This window comes from Drosophila sechellia, chromosome 3L (assembly GCF_004382195.2).
Source record: "Drosophila sechellia strain sech25 chromosome 3L, ASM438219v1, whole genome shotgun sequence".
Classification (NCBI taxonomy): domain Eukaryota; kingdom Metazoa; phylum Arthropoda; class Insecta; order Diptera; family Drosophilidae; genus Drosophila; species Drosophila sechellia.
The window spans coordinates 16204537-16217051 of record NC_045951.1 but is presented as its reverse complement, the minus strand read 5'-3'; the positions used below and the strand labels follow the sequence as shown (position 1 = coordinate 16217051).

General features: G+C 47.4%; 6 protein-coding genes across 6 annotated transcripts; 4 read left to right on the top strand and 2 right to left on the bottom strand.

Annotated features, from left to right (window-relative positions):
- The first annotated feature begins 18 nt into the window (after positions 1-18).
- LOC6605989 (protein Mo25) lies at positions 19-2256 on the top strand. The gene has a single exon (XM_032718162.1). It carries the CDS (start codon positions 324-326, stop codon positions 1341-1343), a length of 1020 nt encoding a protein of 339 aa, XP_032574053.1. The 5' UTR covers positions 19-323; the 3' UTR covers positions 1344-2256.
- A 260-nt stretch (positions 2257-2516) lies between these two features.
- LOC6605988 (protein anon-73B1) lies at positions 2517-2944 on the bottom strand. Its single transcript, XM_002030764.2, has one exon. The coding sequence runs from the start codon at positions 2851-2853 to the stop codon at positions 2590-2592; it is 264 nt and encodes an 87-aa protein (XP_002030800.1). The 5' UTR covers positions 2854-2944; the 3' UTR covers positions 2517-2589.
- A 280-nt stretch (positions 2945-3224) lies between these two features.
- LOC6605987 (prostaglandin E synthase 2) lies at positions 3225-4765 on the top strand. Its single transcript, XM_002030763.2, has 3 exons — positions 3225-4064; positions 4128-4534; positions 4595-4765. Exons 1-3 carry the CDS (start codon positions 3307-3309, stop codon positions 4684-4686), a joined length of 1257 nt encoding a protein of 418 aa, XP_002030799.1. The 5' UTR covers positions 3225-3306; the 3' UTR covers positions 4687-4765.
- A 217-nt stretch (positions 4766-4982) lies between these two features.
- LOC6605986 (proteasome subunit beta type-1) lies at positions 4983-6002 on the top strand. Its single transcript, XM_002030762.2, has 2 exons — positions 4983-5168; positions 5244-6002. Exons 1-2 carry the CDS (start codon positions 5080-5082, stop codon positions 5860-5862), a joined length of 708 nt encoding a protein of 235 aa, XP_002030798.1. The 5' UTR covers positions 4983-5079; the 3' UTR covers positions 5863-6002.
- A 71-nt stretch (positions 6003-6073) lies between these two features.
- On the top strand, positions 6074-7278 carry LOC6605985 (ADP-ribose pyrophosphatase, mitochondrial). Its single transcript, XM_002030761.2, has 2 exons — positions 6074-6704; positions 6761-7278. Exons 1-2 carry the CDS (start codon positions 6196-6198, stop codon positions 7173-7175), a joined length of 924 nt encoding a protein of 307 aa, XP_002030797.1. The 5' UTR covers positions 6074-6195; the 3' UTR covers positions 7176-7278.
- Positions 7246-12341, bottom strand: LOC6605984 (importin-4). Its single transcript, XM_032718161.1, has 8 exons — positions 12133-12341; positions 11384-11556; positions 10607-11322; positions 10141-10547; positions 9541-9650; positions 8362-9484; positions 8045-8262; positions 7246-7962 (listed from the first exon to the last, which is right to left on the bottom strand). Exons 1-8 carry the CDS (start codon positions 12196-12198, stop codon positions 7536-7538), a joined length of 3240 nt encoding a protein of 1079 aa, XP_032574052.1. The 5' UTR covers positions 12199-12341; the 3' UTR covers positions 7246-7535.
- Between the last annotated feature and the right edge of the window lie 174 nt (positions 12342-12515).

Below are 12515 nucleotides of genomic sequence, written 5' to 3'. Positions count from 1 at the left end.
GTCTATCGAAACGTCGGCCAATCGAAATTGTTCATCCCTGGAAGAAGACAAGAAAAAAATAATATATAATAATAGAATATTCCACCGTGATAATATTGCCAAGCATTGTTTTCCGCGACTTCGCCGTCGTTAATTGGGCAACAGTCAGAACGACCACAAAGCCATCACTCGAAGGTCCCCGAACAGCAGGATAATCGGCAGAAAGTACGAGACATCATCGACAGGCTAACTAAACCACAACGACAACCACATCCGCAACAAAATCCCAATCCAAATCCACGTCCAAATCCCATTTCGAGTGAAACAGCGAGTGAGACAGCGAAATGCCACTGTTCGGGAAGTCACAGAAGTCGCCAGTGGAGCTGGTCAAATCGTTGAAGGAGGCGATCAACGCCCTAGAGGCGGGCGACCGCAAGGTGGAGAAGGCGCAGGAGGACGTCAGCAAGAACCTGGTCTCGATCAAGAACATGCTGTACGGTAGCAGCGATGCCGAGCCGCCGGCGGACTATGTGGTGGCCCAGCTGTCTCAGGAGCTGTACAACAGCAACCTGCTGCTGCTGCTCATCCAGAACCTGCACCGCATCGACTTCGAGGGCAAGAAGCATGTGGCGCTTATTTTCAATAATGTGCTGCGCCGCCAGATTGGCACCCGTTCGCCCACCGTCGAGTATATATGTACGAAGCCGGAGATCCTGTTCACCCTGATGGCCGGCTACGAAGATGCGCATCCGGAGATCGCACTGAACTCCGGTACCATGCTGAGGGAGTGCGCCCGGTACGAGGCGCTGGCCAAGATCATGCTGCACTCGGATGAGTTCTTCAAGTTCTTCCGCTATGTGGAGGTTTCCACCTTTGACATTGCCAGCGATGCCTTTTCTACGTTCAAGGAGCTGCTCACGCGCCACAAGCTGCTGTGCGCGGAGTTCCTGGACGCCAACTACGACAAGTTCTTCTCGCAGCACTACCAGCGCCTGCTCAACTCGGAGAACTATGTGACGCGGCGTCAGAGCTTGAAGCTGCTTGGGGAACTGCTGCTGGACCGGCACAACTTCACCGTGATGACGCGCTACATATCCGAGCCGGAGAACCTGAAGTTAATGATGAACATGCTCAAGGAAAAGTCGCGCAACATTCAGTTCGAGGCGTTTCACGTCTTCAAGGTGTTCGTGGCCAATCCCAACAAGCCGAAGCCCATTCTGGACATCCTGCTGCGCAACCAGACCAAGCTGGTCGACTTCCTGACCAACTTCCACACGGATCGCTCCGAGGACGAGCAGTTCAACGACGAGAAGGCCTATCTGATCAAGCAGATAAAGGAGCTGAAGCCGCTGCCCGAGGCTTAGTTGGACCTCCACCTCGGCTCCAACTTCACCTCCAACTCCAGCGTCCCGGGGGCAAAAGGACCGTAGCCAGAAGCGATCGATACGGAAGCAGGGAGAGCGATGGTGGGTTAGCAGGATGTGAACATGTTTTGTGTGTGGGTTAAAGCAAATATATATTATATACTATATTTTGTGACGATGATGACTCTACACTTGTGAGTAACTAAAAAATAATTTAGACAACAACAAAAACAACACTGATGATAATGATAAAAATAACGATAAAGCGAATTAGAAAACAAGAAAAAGTACGAGTAAATAGCGTAAGGCCGAAAAACAAAACTGTACCGAGAGTTTCGAATTTAACATAGCCACATTTAGACATTCTGGGCCTAGAGATCCACTATCCTATTACACAGATATGTTTAACCATCCGTCGATCCTCAGCTATGTAATCCCCCTTCCCTTTCAGACCGTTTTTTCGATGTCCATTTAACTCGTTGTTGTATTTGAAATTTGATCGTTTTTGAAACGAGATATCCCTTCACCGCCTCGACCTGCCACGCCCCTTTTGCGCCCCCAAAAAAAAACTGAAGATTAAGAATGAGTTTTGACTTAAAAATGTAATTCCACGCAAAATTCATGAAAAGAACGAAAACTAAATACTGCATAAAAATAATAATAATTCATAGTGATAATTGTCTGTGCATCCTTCGGCATGGACTCTACTATATATACACTGATATATATATATAGAAAGATCAAGAGAAAGAAAAAGAGAGAGAGAAAGCATTCAACACACACACACATGCCTACGTACATAGTTAAAAGGGAAGTAAAACAAACAAGAAACAACAACATTGCAAGCAACATAATAACTATACGATTATTATAATTTATATTATTCCCAAATTAAAGATAACAGCCAAACAAATCAGCCGTTTTTCCACTGTAGGCGGTGGTTTTCTCAGGGGGCGTGAAGCTTTCCCCCTGAGTCATGTGCAAAAAATCGTGCCAGGGCGGCAACCTCACCCAAAAAAACGTCGATCAAGGGCTGGGGAGATGATTCACACGCTAGGAATGCCAGCGAAACCAAAAGAGATTCCAAATCACGTTTCAAGGTGTGCCTAAAGGAGTAGCTAATCCATTCTAGGACTTAGCCTGCTGTAGGAATCCCATAAAGGATTTTTCAAATGTGTACAGGTTTCTACTTTAATAAATGCATTCGAGAGTTCTTAGGCTAGCTATGGATTAAGGATGGCTACATCTATCGTCGCTTCTTCTTCTCCAGCTTCCGAATCTTGTGCATGCGCGTGCGGACCGGCTCGCCTTCCCGCTCTGTTACTTCGCCAGTCTCCGGATTACTTTGGCTATCCGGGTTATTCTCCATCAATACTGCGGCCGAAATGCAAACGAACTGGAAGAGGGCACCCACATAAAGTCCGTAGCGGATTAGCAAGCTGAAGATGTCCTCGTCGCCGTACTTGTCCAGGGATGCGGCGGCGGCCAGACTGTCCGCGGAAGCCGACATCGCTGCGCTAGTATTGTTTATAAACAAAATTCGCGAGGATTACACAAAAAAAACAACTACAAAAAGTTTGTTTTTTGTATTGGGTAGAGATGGTATTGCTTGCCAACAGTTCTGGTGACAACTATCGATAACTTGTTTAGGGCAAAGTCTAGAGGTTGTTAGTTTTTTAACGGCAAGTATCTAAAAGCTTGCACAAAATCTCCGCTTGATTTTATTTAATTTCAATTACCTGCATTTTTAATTACATTTCATAAAGTTTAACACTAGGTAAATAAATCTCCCATCCCCAACACATTATTAAAGGTAACCGTTTACGGTATATTCAAAACTTTTTGGTATATTTCGATGCCCTACAAAAGTTTTGGTATTTTACACACTGGTCTCCTAGTCGCGGCTGATAAGTCGCAAGTTTTTGCATAATATTAAGTAAAAGTCAAAACAAAGGTGCGAATTATGTCATGTATTCGACTAGCGTCTGCCACCGTCCTGGCAGGCATCCGACCACCGCCGGCAGCAAGCGGAGGCGGCGCCTTGCGCCTGTTGACCCGTAAACAGAGTCCGGATTCTGCATTTGCACGCCGCCAGTTTGCAGTGGCGGTGGAAAACGGCGGAGGCAGGAAGAAGCCAAATGGAACTTTCAAGCTCGCAATTTTGGGGGCCACCGTGGGTGCGGCCACCGGATCGGTGTACACGATGTACCAGCGGTGGACAGACGGCAGCTCGCACAAGGAGCATGAGGAGACGAAGCCGACGCGGCTGGACGGGATTCCGGCAGGAGTGCGGATAACCAAGCGCTATGTCAACCCCAAGGACACGTCCGGTCTGGACATTGTGCTGTTCCAGTTCCAGACGTGTCCCTTCTGTTGCAAGGTGCGCGCTTTCCTCGACTATATGGGCATCTCCTATGCGGTGGTCGAAGTGGATGCCGTCCTACGGCAGGACATCCGATGGTCGTCGGTGAAGAAGGTGCCGATGGTTCTCATCCGGCAGCAGGACGGCAAATACGTACAGATGGTGGACTCAAGTGCCATCATATCCCTTATAGCCACCCACCTGCAGGACAGGCGCACGGACATCGGCGAGCTAGCACAGTTCTATCCGCACACCTCCTTTTTTGACGATGATGGCAAAAAGAAGAACGATATATTGAATAAGTACTTCCTCATGTATCGCGAGCATACGCCCAAGGGAGTGTCCAAGGAAACGGAGGAGTAAGTTAACCAGGGTTAAGTATTCCCGCAGCAAAACTTTTAACCTTGAGTGTCTGTTCTTAGAACCGATCGCAAGTGGAGAAGCTGGGCCGACAGCCACCTGGTGCACCTAATATCGCCCAACTGTTATCAGACCATGGGCGAGTCCCTAGAGACTTTTGAGTGGTTCTCGCAAGCTGGCGAGTGGGACGTTCACTTCCCCAAATGGGAGCGCGACCTGATGGTTTACTGTGGTGCCACCGCCATGTGGGCCATTGCCAAGATGCTGAAGCGCCGTCACGCCCTCACCGACGACGTCAGGTCGCACATGTATGATGCTCTTGACCAGTGGACCACTGAGCTAAAAAAGAGGAACACGAAATTCATTGGCGGAAAACAGCCCAGTCTGGCTGATCTTTCGGTTTTCGGCGTGCTTTCGAGCATGGAGGGGTGTCAGACGTTCAAGGATTGTCTGCAAAACACCAGCATTGGTAAATAGTTTCTTTCTCTGGGTTTGTACATTTTTCTGAAGTTTTTACATTTCTCCGCAGGTAAATGGTTTTATGACGTCAAGGCGTTGGTGGAGAAGAATCGTGGGCAGTTGCAAAGAGAACGTATTGAAAACCTGGCCGCTATAGCTTAAAACAAACATTTGCCCTAATTTTATCCAAAGATTGTTGAAAATTACCGAACTGTTCATTAAAATGTACATTTTAATCAAATATAGTTTAGCGTTTCATTAATGGTATCTGAATGTATATATTTGGTATTCTACAAATTGGAATTATTTCTTATGTTTAATATTGTTATTTTATTTATACTATATGTTAAATTTAACATTTTTAGTAAATAAATACTTCCTGCTAATAAATATCCCAAACCTACGTATTCCTATCGATAACGTTTAAGCAGGCTCGGTCCGTTGTTCAACAACGGTCACACTGATTTTGTGATTTTGGTTAGCCGCTTGCAAACTTGCAAATCATTTCGTTCGTTTTTTACTTGGCGAGTTAATTGGTGAATTTCAGCACAAAACATGAGCAGATTGGGCTTTGAGCAATTCCCGGACTACCAGGTGCCCGGCATGAAACATCCTGATTTCTCGCCCTACGAGTCCAATGGCGGGTGAGTTGCTATTTCCCAGCGGAATCTAGATGCGGCAGAATGTCTCCATCTAACCGGAATATTCCCTGCTTGCAGCTCCATTGTGGCCATCGCTGGAGATGACTTCGCCGTAATTGCAGCGGACACCCGCCTGAGCAGCGGCTACAACATTCACTCGCGAACGCAGAGCAAACTCTTTAAACTGTCTCCCCAGACAGTGTTGGGTTCCACAGGCTGCTGGGCGGACACGCTCTCGTTGACCGGATCGATGAAGGTGCGCATGCAGAGCTACGAGCATACCCATCTGCGCACCATGACCACTGAGGCTGTGGCCCAGATGCTCTCCATCGCCATGTACAATCGCCGCTTCTTTCCGTACTACGTGTCGAACATTCTGGCCGGTATCGACAACGAGGGCAAGGGCGTCGTCTACTCCTACGATCCCATCGGTCACTGCGAGAAGGCTACATACCGCGCTGGCGGCACTGCCGGCACCCTGCTGCAACCGGTGCTGGACAACCAGATTGGTCACAAGAACATGAACTTGGAAGACGCCGACAAGATCAAGTTGACCAAGGATCGGGCCGTGAGCGTTGCCTCCGACACCTTTATCTCGGCCGCTGAGCGCGACATCTACACCGGCGACTCTGTACTGATCAATATCATAACTAAAGATGGCATTGAGGTACGAACTCTGTCGCTGCGTAAGGACTAGCCTGTGACGAGGGTGTTGGCGTCTCTTTTGTTTAGGGGCATTCGGTGGAAACCAGGCATTCTAAGTTAGTTGGCTTCAAATTTTTGTATTTACCCAAAACAACAAAACATCGTAATAAACCGAATCTTTGAGATTTAAAATATGCTTCCTAGTGTGACCAGCTGGTCCTAGAAATACATCGTTATCAAGTTATGCAGTGCTCACAGCAAAGGCTGTGCGAATAGTGCAGCTTTCCCCGTATCAACCAATCCATTTTGCTAGCTAAGTTTGTGCCCGCTGGTGTGCGTAAACAAAGCCATTTCTTAGTGTTTGTCTCTCAGAGAATTCATTCCAATGACTAGTTTCGAGTTTGCACTACTGCCGCTTCTATATTTGCTACTGATCCTGAAAAACCCTCCAACCTCCGCCCAAATGATGTCCTCGCTGGTGAAGCCGGGCATTTTCCGGCACCTAATGTGCCGTAACAACATGTATCCGCGCAGCTCTGTCCTCCGGTACCCAGTTTCCGACGAACAGGTGTTCTGGTCGGAGCCGTTCCCGGACTACTGCCCGCCTGCGTACACGGCGCCACACATTGGCGGGCAGGTGTGGGCTGATCCGCCGCTGCCCAGCGACACATTCCGGCCACAGTGGAACCAGCTGGATGGACAGGTGAACCGCGAGTCCTTCCACGGTGCCTACAACGTGCAGAATGGACTGCCCCTGAATCCGATCGGGCGTACCGGACTAACCGGACGTGGTTCGCTAGGCAGATGGGGTCCAAATCATGCTGCAGATCCAATTGTCACGCGCTGGAAGCGCGACGGCCAAGGAGCAATTTTGGCCAACCTGACCACCGGCAAGTAAGTTGGCCCAATTGCCCATCAACTGTGATTATATCACTTCCTCTTTTCTCCAGGAATATTATACAAATGGTTGCCATACAGCGGTCCGACAACAAATTGTGGGCCATTCCCGGTGGCATGGTCGATCCCGGCGAGAATGTCAGTGTCACCCTTAAGCGGGAGTTCACCGAGGAGGCGTTGAATTTCACAGACAAAGCCAACATGGTGGACCGATTTTTCCAAGCGGGCGGCGTTCAGGTATACCAAGGCTACGTAGACGATTTTCGAAACACGGACAACGCTTGGATGGAAACCACTGCGCTGAACTTCCACGACGAAGACGGAAGCCAGGTGGGACAATTGGAGCTAATGGCCGGTGACGATGCCACCAATGTGCGCTGGACGGACGTCGACTCGAATCTCAAGCTGCACGCTAATCATGCCGACATCGTCCGTGAGGTTGTCATCCGACGAAATGCACACTGGTAGAAACTAGACTGAAACTACAAGAGTTAAGATCAAGAAAAAAACAAATTTTTAATAATAACACAGCCTTCAATAAAAACAAGTAATCCCTTTATTGTTCAATGCATATTAATGCCTCACTGGATGTGGTCTATAAGTTAGAAAACATTTGCCTCTGTTTTTCGGCGCGTAGAAACCTACATCTTGCAATTTTAAAGATCACTAATCTTGAATGATTTAACTCCACAGAAGCACAACTGAAATTTAAGACTATTTCGAAAGTATTCGTATAAAAATCTTTCATTACTTCCAATAAATGAATCTGCGGGCGGAGGACGTTAGATGTGCTGAGCTGTTTGGTGGTTTTCACGCGGATAAGTAGGCTTACAGGGCTTGCACATAATTGAACACTTCTGGATTCATGTTTGATACTTTGTTAAACAGTTCCGGGTATTTGGCGCTAATCTCTTTGATGAGGGCCACCGCGCTCTGGGTTGTCTCGACGTCAGGCATCTGTTTCTTGTAACTCGACTCTATGGTGATGGCCAGGATTTGCTCAAGATGTGCCTCTATGCTGGGGCGGGCCTTCAAGTATAGCACGCGGAACGCCTTCTGAATCACATCGTTCTCCACGGTGTCCTCCTTCAGTGGCAAATGGTTGAGCCACACGGGCAGCACCTGGCCAAGCGGCACTGAATCTAGGTCGGTAACTATGAGCCGAGCAACTGCTCCGCAAATGTTGTCCATGGCGGCGGGAACGGATTCCCTGACAATTGCTTCGGAAAGGGCTTGCAAAATTGTCGGATAAGACCTATGGATGCAAAAAAACAAATAAACATACATCAAAACTAGATTCTGGCAGAAAGGTTCGTTCCCGCTTTCAGGACACCCACTCTAATGATTTTTCCTCGGAATGGAAGACAATTTCGCCTAGTGCAAAATAGGAGTTCTGTCGCGCTTTGCCATCAGAATCCTTGGAACCGGCGATAAAAATGGGACGTAGGGCATCGAAGTAAGTAGCACAGCATCCTTTTAGCGCCCTGCAGCAGTCAGCCAGTGCGCCATAGACGAACGCCCGTCCTTCTGGTAAATCGAAGTCCTTTACCTTCGCCTGAAACGAAATAATTGAATTTCAAAATGAATTATCGCCAAGAGAAGCTCGTCCTTTCTTCTTTGCCACATCATGTTTGGTATTTCGTGCAAAACCTACCAGCCTTTGAATATAGAAATGGTAAAGGCGTCCGAAATAAAGCGAGAACAGCTCCGGCTGAATGGTTAAGCCAAACATGGGGAACAGATTGGCAGCGTTCTCGAACAGCATCTCTTCGTTCTCGCTTTCCTCCGGATACTCATCATCTCCGCCGCCGCTCTCCTCGTTAAACTGGCAGGCCATTTCATTTGTGAAAATGTCCCTGATGCAAGCGAAAATTAGTTCGGCGTGCTCTTGGCTGTTTATCGCCGGCACGTTCTTGAAGACATCGTAGAGGGCGTCAAGCAAGTGGTTTACGACCCCAACCTGGTCGTCGGTGCGCATTATATGTGCAAACTTTGGAATGGCAATCTCGCAGGCGCGTTTCAGGCCGACGGCATCATCCAACTTGTGGAGAGCCGTAATGAACGCGCAGATGGAGTCAATGCACGCCATACGAACGTCGCTCTGCGGATGATCAATCATCTTGTAGACGTTCTCGAATGCAGACTGCAAATAGGGCGCAAAGGCGGCGCCCGTATGGGTAGCAAACTCCTTGAGTGACATAATGGCCTCCTCCTTTTCAATGATATAATCATTCTCCACCAGGTAAGCGTCTTGGTCATCTTCGTCGTCTGTGTGCTCTAAATCAATCTCTATATTGGCGGCATCTTCTAGGGCCAAATCATCCTCCGCATTGTCCGACACATTTGGCACCATGTCCTCCGATGAAATCACAGATTCCATTATGCGATCAATGAACTTGGGGAACACACTGGCCATGCTCTCGTTGACAACCGATGACAGGGAGGACATCAGGTTGTATATACTCCTGCGGAACTCGGGATCATCCGGACCATCTTCTAGCATCATCAGACAGAAATTCATTGTATCGTCGGCAAGCGGAATAATATTATCTTTGCCCACTTCGCGACAGAGCTCGGCCAGAGTGTCGATAGCTTGGATGCGGAGACTGTACATTTCTTTTGGGCAATCCTTCACCAGACAGCCCTGTAGTACGGTCATGATCCTGGGGAAATATGGCATCAGGTGTTCCTTAGCTGCTGTTGACACCGCTGCTATGGCCGACAAACCCATTTCACGCATTCGATTCGTGTTCTGCGGTTCCATAACCCCAAACAGACTGCACAATAAGTTTATCAGAGGGTGGACTCTTATTTCCGAATAGTCTAGTCTTACCGATCCATAAGTGTGGGTAAATAAGGAACAATTTCCTCATCCAGATTCTCGCAAAAGGTCTCCAGGGCATAGAACATACGATCCATATGTTTCGGATTAGGCGTACCAATCTGCAAGGAAAAACATTTAGTGTTTCTGCCAAACAATTTGTTTGCTTTGTTGGTTCAAAACGGAATGCAGTCCTCAAAAAACTTAATTTGTTACGTGGAATGAACCCTATTTGAAGACACCTCCTTTATGTATGCGACGAACTCATTACTCATTCAAATAGCAATTAAGAAACGAGTCAATGAACATTTAACATACGCCAAATAGTTAAATAAACCAGTGCGAAGTGAGAGCTCTTAATGTAATCAAACCGGGCAAACTATTCAACGATTTGAGGTATTTGAAGTGCAATCAAGTACAAAGTCAAATGTAAGATATCGAAAAAGCACCCTATATTTGGCGAAGACCGATCTTCTTTGGCAGGAACGGAATCGAGATTTGGCCCATTGCTGTTATAGCCAGCCTTTAGAAGCAGCACAAACAAACAAATAAACAAGAATGTAAAATACACATATTCCAAGTTGGTCGAAGATGTCCGCAATGATTACCTACCTTGAGTTCCATTACCAGCTGGCTTAGATAGTCAAACAGCACGGGAAGAATTTGAGGAGCAAACTTGCAGATCGTCGGCTGAAGAAACTCGGAAAACTGGCCAAGGGCGAAGAATGCAGCGGTCCGCACCAACATAACAGAGTCCAAAACTCCAGCTTTGATGATATTTAGCATGACCTGCAGATACTTTTTCCCAATGGCCTCGGAGCAGCCCTCAGCAATGACGCCCATGCAAATAAAAGAGGAACGGCGAAGCACAGGTTCCGGGCTCTGCAACGCAGGCTCCAGCAATTCCAGTAGTGGCGGAATAAACTTGTCCGGCACCATGTGAAGGGCCATCAGGTCCAGTGTCTGCGCAGCTGCATTGGATGGGCTATTCAGGCTCTCCGAGGAAAAGTAATCATCGTCTAGAATAAGAATAGGATTAGCAAGCATGGCAGCAGAAATATAAAGGAGCAGTTACAACCATCGTCAAGGACGTCCTGGCAAATCACTTCGAAAATAACCGATAGAGTGGGCTGGAGTAGTTTCTGCTTCATAATAATCTTCTTCTTGAGGCGAATTAGGCTGCCCACAAAGGTAATCACCTGAACCCGAATCGCAGCGTCGACCTGCTTGTTTCTCGAAATCGTCAGACAAAACTCCAGAATTAGCTTCACATTGCCGGTCAGCAAGTGCGGCACATACTCGGCCATGCTGTCCATGATATCAAAGGCACCCATAAACTCATTACTGTCCCCCTTTTCGGCGAAGGCGCCCAGGGCCTTGAGAATGAGCGGCACAGCCTTAACCACAATCTGCTCAGCATTACTATGTCCACTGACGAAAGGCAACAGGAAGCATATACCCGCCAGCATGTTATGCACGGTGGGTGTGGCCATGTTCCCATTCGCCTCGGCGGTTACTAGAGTGCCGGCAAGCAACGGGAAGATAGTATCCGTGTGGTTCGAAAACTGATCGGGAGCAGCGTCCATGAGCGTGGAAAAGATTGAGCTGCCCCGCTCGCTTTCTGTTGGATCGGGACTGCTGCAACGTTCGTAAATAAACTTCAGTATTTCCTCCCTCCAGGAGTTTTGCTTTTCCTCCTCGTGGCGAACCAGCGATCCAATTATAAAGGCCACCGTGCCCTTCACGGTCTTTTCCTTCACCGCGATAAGGACCTGCAGCATGTTCGATTTAATTCTGAGCGATTAAATGCATCCGTTAGTGTATCATAGTCGTTAAAGGCAACCAGTTAACTCACGCTGCTTGGTGCTCGGCGGGAACCAACTGCCAGTGGCGCAACTTTTTGACCCGCCTTTTGAGGAGCACGGCGGCGACCTGCCGCTCCTGGACCGGCCTGTCCGACATTATGATCTGGGTGAGAACCAGCAGAGAATCTGGATTCTCATAGGCCTTTAACATCTTGTCTGTGGACTAAAGTAGCGAAAGATATGGAACTTTATTAGTCACTTTTATGGCCCTATGCTAGCATGCTATCAACATAAATAATTTTCCAATTAGGAAGCCACGATGTGTGCGTCCATGTGAGCAGCGTGCAGCATTTCAAGAACATGAGAGCCCACAGATTCTTGGAAAAGAATCGATGTTCGTAATGGTATATCAACGAATTTATTGCAAACAAAAATTGCAAAAATTATTGCATCTAAAAAATTTCAATAGTTTAGTTTTTTCTTATCAAATGGATACAATTAGGTAAAACTCCATTATATTAAAATATTATACAACAAATTGTGGAAAATGTTCAGAATTTTAAAATTCGATACTAATGAAATGCTGCCCACTGTGGAATGTGCCCATGCCGAATTATAAGGCACTGTGTTCATGTGGCGTACATATATACGCATGTATATAGGCAATGCGATCCAGCCACGCGGTCAGACCAACATGGAGCAGTCAGAAAGATGAATGTATACATGAAAGACAGCCAATGGAGCCCAGGATAACCTCCTTTCTCATTGCCGGAGGGAAAATTCGGCCCGCTTTTCTCACCTCACGGATTCGGTCCGTGTCCATGGCCAGGATCCCGTTGATTATATCCAGAATAGCTGCCTCCATTTTTGGGGAGTTACTGTTCGTGCCCAGTCGTATAATCCAATGCAATCCGGTACAAATTACAGCCGACGTTACGCGGAATTGAGGATTGAAAAGTTGGATGCCGGGGAGAATTCGCGAAAGTGAGACCAGGGCTGAAAGCACGTTGGCGATGCACGTTTTGCGCTTGTTGCAGTTTACAGTTTATCGGAAGCTTATTTTACATTCTACGCTTGAATTGGCGGTTATCATTGCGGTTAAACGAGTAGTACGCGATACGTGATTTTATCTCGCGCAGTTAATTTGTCAATTGTGTTAACATTTTTCTTTAAAAAATGTAT

Bases quoted from the DNA above. Each gene is read 5' to 3' on its own strand.
- LOC6605989 (XM_032718162.1), top strand. From the start codon at position 324: ATGCCACTGTTCGGGAAGTCACAGAAGTCGCCAGTGGAGCTGGTCAAA.
- LOC6605988 (XM_002030764.2), bottom strand. From the start codon at position 2,853: ATGTCGGCTTCCGCGGACAGTCTGGCCGCCGCCGCATCCCTGGACAAG.
- LOC6605987 (XM_002030763.2), top strand. From the start codon at position 3,307: ATGTCATGTATTCGACTAGCGTCTGCCACCGTCCTGGCAGGCATCCGA. The intron at 4,065-4,127 runs GTAAGTTAACCA...GTCTGTTCTTAG, and splicing joins GTGTCCAAGGAAACGGAGGA to AACCGATCGCAAGTGGAGAA. The intron at 4,535-4,594 runs GTAAATAGTTTC...ATTTCTCCGCAG, and splicing joins TCTGCAAAACACCAGCATTG to GTAAATGGTTTTATGACGTC.
- LOC6605986 (XM_002030762.2), top strand. From the start codon at position 5,080: ATGAGCAGATTGGGCTTTGAGCAATTCCCGGACTACCAGGTGCCCGGC. The intron at 5,169-5,243 runs GTGAGTTGCTAT...CCCTGCTTGCAG, and splicing joins CCCTACGAGTCCAATGGCGG to CTCCATTGTGGCCATCGCTG.
- LOC6605985 (XM_002030761.2), top strand. From the start codon at position 6,196: ATGACTAGTTTCGAGTTTGCACTACTGCCGCTTCTATATTTGCTACTG. The intron at 6,705-6,760 runs GTAAGTTGGCCC...TCTTTTCTCCAG, and splicing joins GCCAACCTGACCACCGGCAA to GAATATTATACAAATGGTTG.
- LOC6605984 (XM_032718161.1), bottom strand. From the start codon at position 12,198: ATGGAGGCAGCTATTCTGGATATAATCAACGGGATCCTGGCCATGGAC. The intron at 11,557-12,132 runs GTGAGAAAAGCG...TCGCTACTTTAG, and splicing joins ACACGGACCGAATCCGTGAG to TCCACAGACAAGATGTTAAA. The intron at 11,323-11,383 runs GTGAGTTAACTG...TTAATCGCTCAG, and splicing joins CCCGCCGAGCACCAAGCAGC to AATTAAATCGAACATGCTGC.